The following is a 13071-nucleotide window of genomic DNA, read 5'->3' on the forward strand; positions in this document are numbered from 1 at the left end:
AGCATTTTAATGTGAAATGTTATGAACGAAGATCATGATACCTCATTTGCAATTTTCTGTGATATACAAGGTGTCCAGGGGGTGCTGCTGCTCTTTGGGGAGCCCTGGTTCTAATGCCCCCCTAGTCCAAGAGCTTTCCTTCAAAGGGAATCATTAAAATTTCCCAGCAATTTAGTCAGAGCAGCCAGGGAAGCTGGAGCTGCTGGGAAAGGGCTAGAAAGTATCCATATAAACCAAACCTTTAGCTATGGACAGGGAGAGGAGGTCTACAGCAGTGCCATTTTCTAGCACCTAATGAGAGTGTTGGAGAAGGGCTCTGGCAGGTGTCCTGGAGCCAGATGTGAAGCAGCAGCTGCCAGGAGCCACAAGGGAAGGACTGCGGGAGGGGCCTGGAGTCTCCTTTGGGTACAGGCCAGCTGGGCGTTGAATGACCCAGGCTTCCACACTGAGAAGTTGAAGTTGGTCCCGCTGAGAGGACAGTGTAATGAGGGTGGCTTTCTGCAAAGTCATACATACTTGTTTCTTCAGAAAATCTGAAAGCAACAGCTGAGACATTTCCAATAGTTTCTACTTGATCACGTTTAGTGAAACAAACATTTGAGACAAAAAAAGACAAAGGCGGAGTTTAGAAATACCAAGACCGACTTCTAAAATAGAAGGTTTTCAAATGACAGGTTTTTTATTGAACTGCAACACAGCTTTTGCAGCAAATTCCACTTTACCAGGTGAGAGGTTTAATGATCTGTTTTTCTGTAAGTGCATACCTTTGAAGGCAGTGATAAACCTTTCCGAGCCCTATTTCTGCATCTGGGAAGTACGAGCTGATATGTACTCTGTTATCTCTCAACTGCCAGTCTGTGACCTCTTAACGTCTTGGCAAGTGTCCCATTTGCTTAGTATGTCTAAGCACTGCCATTAACTCAGTTCTGAGTAATTTCTCACATTAACAGTGTAGGTGACACATGCTGGAGTTGGTGAAAAGGCCTTAAGAGCCAGAACCAACTCTGAAGCACAATCCCCCTGCACTGGAGAGGACTGCAGAGGTCTGGCAGACAGACTTGACCCTGCATCCTAAGAAAGGAATGTCAGTAATGTGACTTTCTAAAGGTTAAAGTGGGATTATTTAAAAAAAAAAAAAAAAGGGAAAAAAGAAAGGAACAAAGGAAAAAAAGGATTTTTGTCATGCATTGACAAAATTATACTGTTGGCAACAAGCCGTCAAGCTAAGCCTTCAAAGAAAACTGGGGCACCTCTGCCGAAAGTACCAGGTATTCCTTCTCTGGAGGGCACAAGCATAATGAACTTTTTCACAAAGAGCAAGTGTTATTTTGGGGCACTGAGCCTTTCAATTTATCAGGTGCTCTTCCTGTCACATAATCAAACCTCAAGGAACCCTAGAAGGCTTTTAGTTAAAAACAAATAAAAATAGAACTCAGTGGGAGAAGGGAACACATGCCAGTGTTCAAACACTTGTATTATCTGAAATGTTTTCTCAGTCTTTTAGTAGATTTAGTGAATCTTCTGCATGTTAAATAACTTGTGATGTTTGTAGTTGTAATAAATCTTATGCTGTGATATAAAATAATATAAAAGACCTCTTTGTCTGTTGTTCCAGGGGTACCTCATATCACAGTTATTTAATGTAAAATTACAAAAAATATGACTGTTCACCTTCAGTGAAATGGACCCAAAATTACATGATGCAATTCCAAATAAATGTTTTTCTTGGGAAGTAAGCCTGAGTGGCTGTAGGAATATGTGTCAAGGAAATGTTTAGCATCTGTATGCATACGTTTGTACGTGTGGGTATGGAAGCACCCTATATCAAAATTGCTCAAAGCATAAGCAATTGCTTATCTCAGTGGGCCAAAAATCCGATCACTTTTGTGATGTTTTGTATTTTGCCCACCAGGGGGGGTGTTTAGGCCTTTTAACTGGTGAGAACTACAGGAGCATAACTCTCAGCTCTTAATGAGGAATACTGGTAGCAGCACAGCTTCCTTAGCTTGCTCTGAAATTGGTGCACCACCACCGAAGAGCTTATGTTTCATTGTTAGATGCTGAACATGGTCGCTTAACCATATGTTGCTACTTGAAAACCATCTCCTTGAGAAGATGGAAGAGAACAAAACTGTCATTCAGACTTTTTGAGAAAAGAAAACTCCAGCTTACGCCAATATTTCTGCACATTACCCATTCCCAGAATGTGAGCTACATTGATGATAATACTTCTGGTTTTATGTAGAAGTTCTGACTTGATGCAATAAGTGGCTGATGTGCACATATCATTGAGTTCGGCTCAGTGAAAACAGTTCACTGACAGGTCAACCACTTCTCGTTAACAGTTAATGACAAATTCCATTATTTGCTTCTTACACATTTAGCAGATGCAGCCTGTACACTGTAAGACTGAAAGGTATTTAGAGAAAGATTGTTGTTGGGTTTTTTTTTTTCTCTCTCTCTCTGTATATTAAAATTGAGATCTCAGCCTGGTACATGCAAATCTACTCTTACAATACCCATTAGCTACACCTCTGAACTATGCAGAACATCCTCAAAGTCATCCCATAAAAATGCATGTCTAGATCTGGAGATCTGCAGGATGATTTAACATTTGTATTAAAGCACAATACAATTGATCATCCTGTGTGCAGCTATCTAGGACAAGGTGACAACCATTACTTCTTATCTTAGACTGTCTTTTGTGTGTCAGAGATGTGGCTTGTGAAATGCATGGCATACTTGATAAAAGATAATTGCAATTGGCAGGGGCTTGGACTCAACACACACACGTGCAGGATGACAGGGGTGCAATCTATAAGCAGCCTAGCTACATCCCAGTAAGCTGAGATACACAGATACACCACGCCGCTGTGCTTCTGATTGCAGTGTAGGAGTAGTTTTAGTTCATGTTGCTTCTCGGAGTCTCTCAATATTAAAGTAATCCTTCCCTGAAAGGGCTGCATTTCTAATTTTACCGAGAAACAAGCAAGGCAAGTATGCTACTGCATGGTAAACAAGTTATTCAAAATAGAATAAAAAGAAAAATCCTGTTAGAATGACACTAGAATGATCAGTTAAGGATAAAGGCCTCTGCAGCACCACAAGAACCTATTTCCAGTACATGTAATTGCAATAAGTGGTACTTGAAATTACATCTTTGAGGGTAGAGACTGCCCTCCCCCTGCCTTCAGAAATGTATTTTCTGGTACTCAATGAAGCATTGCAAGCTGTACAATTAATCAGATGCTCCCAATGGAAAAGGTACCAGGAATCTTCTCATTAATGGATCTGCTGTCTTATTGTGGTCTGTACATAAAGACTTTTAAGAACAGATATTGCTCACCAAAGCAGCTAGACAGAATCCTATTTGCTTCTTTTCTATTCAGACATCAGATGCTGAAGTATTTTCAGCTATTTCTAGCACTTTCAGAATGGTGTTTCAGATAAATCACTACCCTGTAGCACAGACAGTGTGGCATTTGCCTTTTGACCTAACCAGGAATGTATGGTTTGCTTGCTTTACTTTCAAAGTGGCCCAGATGATGCCATTTTAGCATGAATCTTGAATCCCGTTATTTGGAGATTATTTTAACTCCCTGTGGGAAGCTGTGGACACTTGCAGGTCTTGAAGAAGAAAAGCAGTATCAATTAGGAATAGAGCATGCACTGATACACAAAGTAAGTGAGAAGGAATTGAAGAGTAATCAAGGAGATGGCACAAGGATCATGTGAGTGCTGAAATAACAGTGAATGTGTTATCTCAGTACCTCACACATGTAGGAGGACTGAGGCTACTCACACAGAAGCATAGTAAGAACATTATGAAAGCTCTGGTGTGTTTAATTGCTTAAAGCAAGAAAGTCTCTAAAGGATGCAAAAAAGGTCAGTGCTGACATGTCAGGAGGATTTAATTTCTCACAGCAAACAGCAATCTGGACTGACAAAGATCTGCTTTGTATTCAGCTCAAGTATTTAGTTCAGGAACACTGAAAGCTTCAGGGGTGTCTGTGCTTCCGGCAACGCCTGTTGCTTGGCCTTAGGTGCCCAGAGCTTGCGTTGCCTGGCAGAGGCCTGCAAGTCTGACAGAGGTGTCGAGGGAGCATTGCACCACATGACACCCCAGGCAGCACCTCTGCTTTGTTACTGTGCTTTGATGTTCTTATCACATGCCCTGACCTGACCTGAGACACAGCCTACAGTATGCTCTGGAGAATTATGAAGGTACAGGAGAGATAAGGGACTCCACTCTTGCTTTCCCTATTCTCATAATCTACTTTATTCTGACATTTCCAGTGCAGATGAACCTGTCTGGCTCTCTCCAGAAGGCAGTGCTCTGGGGAAATTTGGAGCTGTGAGCAACGATGCTGAGCAGGGGTCAGAAGGGGTGTGGGAGCAGCACAGGCAGAGCAGCAGGATGGGCGCACAGCTCTCGCACTCGCTCGGAGCATGGCTTGGGCTAACTGTTCCAAGGACTACGTCATTGCAAGACTTGTGAGTAACCACATCTTGCAATCCATGTTGAAAGTCAGATAGATCAAAGCCTTATCTAGATCTCATTCCTCTAGGCATTAACACTACCTCTTAAAGTTTGTTGATGTCATATCTTTATGAGTTTTTATCTCATCTAGACCGGATGTGGGTAACCACAAAGACTTTCAGGGTGGAAGCTCGTCATGGAAGTGGGGGATTTTCAGTGGTTTTCAGACTCCTGAAACATAGACTCTGTCTGTGGTGTGGCAGCAAGAATATATGCTTGCCTCGTGCAGTTTCATTACATCTCAGTGTTTCCACCTCTTCCTGTACTCATCTTAACTGCCTTAATAAATAAGAAAACACCATCATCTCTGTTTTATAGAAGAAACTGAGGGATGGCACAGCTGTGACTTACTACTAATTATGACAAAAAGGTTGGTTTTGGAAACCTTCTGCCACTAGACTAGTGACTCTGGTTCTGCTTGTGAAATGAAAAAGAAAGGGCAGCTGGGGGCGTGGGGAGAAAGAACTGTTGAAAGGCTGTGAAATATGGTATAAATAAAATGAATTAGACTTTAGCATTCCAGACATCCGTTCTGATTGTGCAGCTATTTGAGGTGATAAATGACTCCCTGCAGGTAAATCTGCATGTAGCTATATGATAGGAACCTGCCATCAGTTCCCAAGCTTTTGCCTGAGTAAGCAGCAATTTGCTCAAGACAGTTTGCAGGTCGGGGATTTTTGGTTAGCTATTAGAAAGAGTCTCAGACATTGCTTCTAGCCTATTGTATTGGACATTTTAATGCATTTGAAGATGTGAGCGTGTGCCTGAGCAGACTGAGCATGCTTGGTTTGCTTCTCGGTAGGAACACCTGCAGACATCGTATTTCGTTAAAGATAAAAAGGCCCCTCATACATGGGAACTCCGGCATGATTAAATGGTGTTTTGAGTCCTCTGACGATTCGTCAGACCTATTTCTTGCAAAGTGAGCTGAACCCCTTTCTCTGTCTAACATCTCAGAGATCAGTTAGGCTCTAAACAGTAAGCGGCTGTGAAACTGGCTTAGAGGGAGGATAGCAAAGCAGCATCTCTGAGCTGGTCCTGTGCCAAGTCACTTGCTTTGTGAACTCAGAGCGACTATTTCTAACCTTTAGTAACATTTAGTTACTGGACCTGGTCCTGGCTGCCCCTCTGCTTTGCTCCTGCCAGCTGCAGAGTCACTGTACTTCCCTCTCCATGTCTGCAGGCAAAATCACCATACACACTTGGCTCAACATCAGTCTGTGAGTTTATTTAACCTCCACCCTCTCTGGCTGGAAGCTCGACCGAGGGCAGCAGTCAGCAGTGTTTGTGCAGGTTTGTCTGATTTTCCTGCTATGAATCCAGGGAACAATTAGCTTTTTCAGGGCAAGAGCAGAGGCTCTGGCCCAGGCAGACTGATCAGTAGATATTCATCTGTAAGCTTTAATCCCGCAGCCCACAAAAGTATCCACAGATAAGGTTAAATGAAGCAGACAGCCACAATATTTGCAGGTGACAATGGGAGCCCTTCCCCCACCACACATGCATTTTGCACATAGGCCTCTTTTGCTGGAAAGCCAGTCTATTTGCAATGACACAGTGATCCCGAAGTCCATACAATACTGCACCAAAGGATTAAACCCTTCACTCTTCAGTACCTTCTTACTGATCCTGGCTAATTTGGTTCTATTGAATTTCAGCCAGATATCACCCACAGAATATTACAGGGCTGTTCCTCTTTTGACTAATAATGGCTCAGCTGTCTCTCACTGACATATTGCTGACTGAAGGCTAGTCTCTTCCATACTGCTTATAGAAGGAATTTCCCTTAGATCCCCAAATTAGTCATGATGCATGCATGCATGCAGAAAAATTATCCATTTAAGGACCTTCAGGAGGATCAAAGCATAAAGGCGGATTCTGCTTATCAAACCCACAGCAACTGCATTCAAATGTGGGTCTATGAGCCTTTCTTTAGCATTTCTTAATTATGGCTCCAGAGTAATTTTTGACAGATAAATATGCAGCACCTAACAGGTACAGATTACATGGCAATAATTATTCATCCATACAGTATTCCCACAATTGCGTAGCATTTTATTAATATAACGGGGCCTTGGACATCATAACCAGCTTCTGATTTATGTTTCACCACTCCCCTTTCACATGCTGAGTGAAGACCATTAGTACCTCTGAGGCTTTTGTGGATGTTTCTTAACCCATTTTAGAGTGACTATCTTGCTCCTATTACCCTTTGTTCTGCTGTGGAAGATTCTGCACTCAATTTTTTTTCATGCCACTAACGGGGATCTGCAGCTATTGACAGGCACTCCTCGTTATTAGCCTTCAACACAGAGGTGATGCTCTGATGCATCTGGTTTAGGTGACTTTTTAACCTGAGGAGCAATCGATAATCTGTGTTGCCATAGATACGACAGTAAACCTGAACGTTGCCAAACGCCTCACTGCAGTGAAAATAGCCTATTTGCCACGCCGCCGGCAGGCGAGGCGGCTCCGCCACCGGGATGGGATGCCGTTACACCGGCGCTGTGGTTGCCGAGCAGTTATTTCCCGTGTCACATCACCGTCACCGCTGTTCTGCGGGGCGGCCCCTGCCCTGACACACACACCACCACCACCACCACCACCACCCCCCCCGCAGCTGCGTTCTCCCGAAACACAGTGACCCGCTCCCGGCCCGGCTGCAAGAGGCACGGAGCTCCCAAGTTCCTCGCCAGGCCCTGCTCGCCATGTCGGCGGGACATCCCGGGACTGCTCCCGCCGCACCGCCCGCTCTTCCCGCTGCAGCCCCTTAGGCTGCGACATCCCGCTCCCCGGAGCGCCCGCGCGCACCGCCCTCATGCCACAACCCGCCCCGCCCCCTGGCGCGCGCGCGGCCCCTCATTGGCCAGCGGCGCCTAGGGGAGCCACACCTCCACCGCCCCCGCCGCCGCGGATTGGTGAGGGAGGCCGGGGGGGAGGGTAAAGCCACGCCCCTTCGCCCTACCCCGCCGCGGATTGGTAAGGGCGGCCGAGAGGCGCGCGGGAGCCACGCCCCCTCCGCCAGCGGCCCCTCCTTCTCACTCCCGCGCCCCCCCCGTCCCCCATCGCCTGCGGGCTCGGCGGCGCCTGCGCAGTGGCGGCGGGGCGGCGGGGCGGCCCCGGCTGTTGTTATTGTGGGGCTGGTCTGCGCCGCGCGAAGATGGCGGCCGGGCAGGGGGGCGGCGGTGGCGGCAGCGGTGGTGGTGGCGGCGGCGGCGGCAATGGCAGCGGTAACGGCAACGGAGCGGGGGGCCTGGGGATCCCCGCTCACCTCACTCTCTCGTTCTCGGCCGGGCCGCACTGGGGTGCGGCGACTCTGCCGCAGCCGCACACGGTGCGCAGCCTGGACCGGGCCCTGGAGGAGGCGGGCAGCTCGGGCATCCTCTGCCTCAGCGGGAGGAAGCTGCGCGACTTCCCCGGCAGCGGCTACGACCTCAGCGACACCACGCAAGCAGGTGGGGGGGCTCCGGCTGTGAGGGGGGACGGGGCCTCCTGCCGAGGAGGCCCGGCTGCGGGGGTAATGCGGGGCCCGGCTGTGAGGGCGGGGGGGCGTCCCCGCTGTGGTGGCAGTTGAGGGCGAGCAGTGCGAAGGAGGGGCCCTGTGGTGGCAACGAGGGGGAGTGCGGGGGCCCTGCTGCGGTGGCAGCGGGGGGAACACAGCGAAAGGGTCTCCTGTGGTGGCAGAGGAGGGCTGCGGGGAGTGGGCGCTGCGGTGGCAGGTGGGGGAGGTGGCATGGGAGAGGGCTGCTGTGGTGGCGTTGGGGGGCCCGGGGGTGCCTAGTGGGGAGGATGCAGAGGGAGGATTCGCTGTGATGGCAGTTGGGGGGAGTAGTGGGAGGGACATGCTGTGGTGGCGATGGGGAAGATGTAGTGGGAGGGCTCGTGTGGTAGCGATGGGGAGAAGTGCTAAAGAGCCCCTGCTGTGGTGGCAGTGGGGGCCTTGGCGTGTGTGTGGGGGTTGCTGTGGTGGCAGTGGGGAGAAGACGGGGCCCTCGGTGTGTGAGGGCAATGGGGGATACTGGGGAGGCTCCACGTTTTGGGGGGGGGGGGGGGCGGGACAATGGGGAGGTTCCCCCTGCATGCAGTGGGACGGGGAGGGCTAGAGGCTCTGGGGTGTGCAGTGATGGGGTGCTCCCTCTCTGCGTGAACGGGGGGGTTGCTGCTTCTGTGTGTGCTCACGAGGGGAGCGATCCTGCTCTGTGGGTAGGTGGTGGCGGGCTCTGCACCAGGGGGGACCTTGTTTCTGCTGTGTGCGTGCAAAGGCAGGGGTGCCCCTGCCTGAGGAGGTGGGGGGCAAGGGGCGAGGGTACCCCAGCAGCGTGCGCCTGCGCGGGGTGCTGCCGCTGTGTGTGTGCAGGGGCAGGGCTCTGCGGGGAGAGGGGCTCCCGCTAACCCCCCTCCGTGTGTGCTTGTGCTCAGTGTGTGTGTGTGCAGTGCGAAGGGTTATTGTGCTTCGTGTGTCTGTGTCTGCCGTGGGGAGGGGCGCCGGCGCTCTCCGTGTGCCTGTGCTGCCGGGGGAGAGGGGTTCCCGTCTGTGTGTGCTTGTGCACTGAGGGAGAGGCGGTGCTTTCTTGTGTGCGTGCAAGGTGTGTGTGTGTGGGGGGGCATTCACAGGGAGTTAGACGTTGTGTTCTGTGTGTCTGTCTGTACGTGTCGTAAGGATGAGGATTTGCAATTCGTGTGCATGCACATGGAGCCTGTGGAAGAGGGTGTGCAAGGTGAAGGGAGCTATTTAGTTCGTGCCCTGGGGAATAAGAGCTCCGTGCTGTGGTTGGTTTGTACCTTCAGGGGTGTCAAATCCCTTGCAGTGAACCTTTATTACCTGGGGTATTCCGGTGGGTCCTTCTTCCCAGCTCAGCAGGGAGATGGTTACAAGTGCGGGTGCGAGGGATGTGTGTGCATCCAGCAGTGTGCGTGTCGGAGCTTAATGTATTCACCGTGTTGGTAAATGCTTAGGTATCGTGAGTGTGAGCCTGGATTTACTCAGGCTTTTAGGTGAAGAAAACTTGGAGACATTTTTCTGTACGGTTCCTGGAAAACAAAATTACGTTTTCTGTGGGGATTCTGTTATATTTTGGCTCATCTCTGATGCACTTCTGAATGTATTTGCTGAAAATGGATCATCTTGAGTAATGTGCTAGAACAAAATATTAATGAGAGGTCTAGCATCTTTTGTTCACAAGTAGTAGTGGTTTTCCAAAATGTCGTTTGAGTGAATTAATTCCATGGGTCTTTTTGCTTTGTTTTGGAGCTTTTCTTTCCCCATGGGTTATAAATAGCTGGCTTATTGTTTTGAATATGCGACTGTCCATTGTGGTACCTTATCCATCTCTGACAATCCTGTACTCCTGGTCTATCAGATACTCATTCTGTTGCTCTTTGTTGTGGGCTGCATTTGTGCAGAGGGTTAAATAATGATGTACTCATTCTTCTGTGATATGTTAGGTTGTGTAGTGGGTAGAATTTGTGGAGGACTGATTTTAAAATCCAATTTATGTATCCAGTAGCAAGCCTGCTAATGATTTGTAGGTCATTAGCTTTTTTTCCTGACACATGTGATGCATCCCTATGTGCAATGCAGAATACGGATAGGTAAAAGTGTGTTAGTTATTTCATAATGCAAGCACAAGACTAAAATAAAAACAGGTTCCATGGAATAATAGCTCTTTTTCCTTGTAGTAGCATAAAAATGTATTCAGCAACACAGTAGGTCGCCTCTGTGTATAAATATTCAATAACTAAAACATTAAAAAAGAAGCATTGCATATAGGCAATCTATTATTAAAAAGACTTTTTCTATATCCTGAAGCAGGTGCATCAACAATCCATATTTTGTGTTTGTTTCTAATTATTACTAATTGCATTTTGGGTTTTATTTTTTCTTGTTTTATTTTGAATCTCATCATATTTGAGTAAAAGCTGTCTGCAGTGATCTTGTCTCTATCTTTTAGGATGTAGTAGAGCCCAGTCACTGCCATCAGGATTGAATTCTCATCATGAAAGATTGCATGAAAATATTTAAGGGTAGTCCCTGACAAAAATAGCTGTATTGCTTACTTGCTTACTAATGTGGGTCTATGCAATTACCATCTCATAGCAATCCTGAATTAATGTAGCAGTGATTTACAAATTAATCCTGTGAAATACAAATTTTAGATATCTTTCAAAATATGATTGTAAACAAAAGATTTGTAGTGTTTATTTTGACTTAATCTGTAGATTTTTTTTTTTGATAAGTGGGTAAATGGTATTGTCGTGAATCACGGACATACTTTACAGAGTATCAGCATGGCATAGAGCTTGATGGAAGATCAGCAACTGTCTCGGAGGCAATGGTCATTTACTTATTGGCATATTTTAGCAGTGATCACTGTTTCACATTAAAATATACCCATGAGTAAGGGTATAGGTTTAGGCTGAGGCATGGGAGATGGGGGGTTGGGTCAAAAATCTTCGTTGTGTTTCACTTTCTGTTTTAAGTCAGTGACTTTGTAATTGGTTCTGTGGTAGTTGAAACAAACATTTTAAAAAAACAACCTCTAACAAATCTGTATGTAAAAGACTTCTTTTCCATATTACAAACGTTATGCAGTAGGATCTACAGTGTCACTGTAAATCCAGAATATTCTGCCTTAATGTCAATAAAATCAGCAACAGAAAGAAAACTGCCACTGTTCTCCGTAATGTTCAGATATATATACCTTAAAGCACAACTGCTGTTGATTTATCAGAAGCACTGGTTTTTTTGTTATTTAAGGTCTGACCATATTTTACATCTAACTTACATAATGGCTTGCCAGTACATAATTTGCAAATACTGTAGCACGTTTTCGGCATCTTAAATTATGTGGCAAAAAGTAATGCTGAGCTAAAAGCATAATGATGACATCTGGCTGTTTAGCTCTGACCTTATGTTTGTAATATCTTTTTTTAACCATGAATTGTCATTGCAGCTCTTTGGCCAAAAAATCCCTTATTTTTATTTCCCTGAATTTGTTTTCTGGCTGTTCAAACAGATCTTATGCTGCTGTTAAATGAACATCTGAAAAAAAATTTATAGGTCATGAGATATCCAGAGGTATATTGAATATTCCAATCATTTTATTAACATGTAATTTTGCTTCTCGCTGCGTGAGCAACATTAGGCCCCCTGGCTGTTAAGTAATTGAGTATATCGCATCACTGTAATCACTGTCTGCTTAACTGAAGAGTTGTGTGGTTTCTGTTTTGTTTTTTTTTAAGATAGGTTCCTGTACTGTATTGTCATGCTGAACTAAATCATTCTGTGCCTTTAGCAATTTCCCCACTTTTTTGTGAGCACTTCTTAAAACATGAATTTAATAAATGTGAAAGGTTCTAGACTGACAGCTCAAGAAACAATTTATTTGCTCTGAATAAATATAGTGGTGCCATCAAGCTTACTTGTTTATGACTTCATCACAACAAACTTGATTCCCAATTTTTAAATCTGAGGGAACCTCGAAGCAATTACAAGTAGGTGAATGATTGCTTGTAAATATATTAACTATGAAATGTCTCCTTTCTCACCACCTGCTACCTCATATAGCTGAGAAGTATCACCAGTGTATTCCCAGTATGACTTCAGAATGAGCCCTCCTGTCATGGCCAATAACAATCTCAGCACCACAGGCAGAGTTCCCACATTGTGATTCCTGCATGTGTTTGCCGAGGGGATGGGAGGAAACGTGTGTCATGTCGACAGCATTGCCTGGCATTACTTGTGTGACTTTGTTCATTTTTACATCATACTTCTAGCCCTTCTAATGTAGATAGTCATTCATGTGATTGCAGATTAAAACCAACAAAACTTGCAGTTTAATACTGAGTGTGAATTGTATAAGAATGTTAATTTATAATACTACTCTTCTGTCTTTACAGTATACGCTTCTAAACCAATTATTTTCCTGTCTGAATGACGTTATTTTTGTTGGTGGTACCAATGTTGATAAAGCATTGGCAGGTAACTAAGTAGCAACACCAAATCCAATTTTCAGTTTAAGAAAATAACATTCATAGATGATGATTATCCTAAGTGTAGATTACATTCTAGAAATCAAACATGTTGAAAAATGTGGTTCTTCAGTAACGATTTCTTCAGATTTGAATGAAAAGAGAAAGCCAGATTATATGTTTTTTGGGGGGCGGAGGGTATAGTGTTTATGCTCAGAAATGCATCTGATGCAAACTCTGGAAGTGACACAGATCATAAGTAATTGTAGAAATTCCCCACAGTGGTTTCTTAGCCTATCCAGTGTTTTAGGCTAAGGGGAAATGGGTTGTGCATGTTGTCTGAGGCTTTCTTGCTGAAGGTCAGTAATGAGGATACTTGTTATTAGAGACAAGTTAGGAAATGTCTCAGTTCCGTGAGTTGAAGTTAAAACAACTGATTATTAGTTCACCTGCAGAAAAGGATTGTATTATGAAGAATACCACTAGTATCTTAATCTATTTTTTTTTAAAAAAATTCCATGTTTCTAGCTTTATCTGAAATACTGACCTACAAGAGATGT

At 45.5% G+C, this 13071-nt stretch overlaps 1 protein-coding gene across 2 annotated transcripts in view; it reads left to right on the forward strand.

The window, feature by feature from the left end:
- Nucleotides 1-7665: 7665 nt before the first annotated feature.
- Nucleotides 7666-13071, forward strand: part of LRCH2 (leucine rich repeats and calponin homology domain containing 2) — a 53494-nt gene continuing 48088 nt past the window's right edge. For both annotated transcript variants that reach the window (XM_074883173.1, XM_074883174.1), the window contains exon 1: nt 7666-7995. In XM_074883173.1, the coding sequence (XP_074739274.1) occupies nt 7701-7995 (295 nt within the window). In that variant the 5' untranslated portion in view covers nt 7666-7700. The remainder of the gene's footprint in view (nt 7996-13071) is intronic.

This window comes from Strix uralensis, chromosome 13 (assembly GCF_047716275.1).
Source record: "Strix uralensis isolate ZFMK-TIS-50842 chromosome 13, bStrUra1, whole genome shotgun sequence".
Lineage (NCBI taxonomy): Eukaryota > Metazoa > Chordata > Aves > Strigiformes > Strigidae > Strix > Strix uralensis.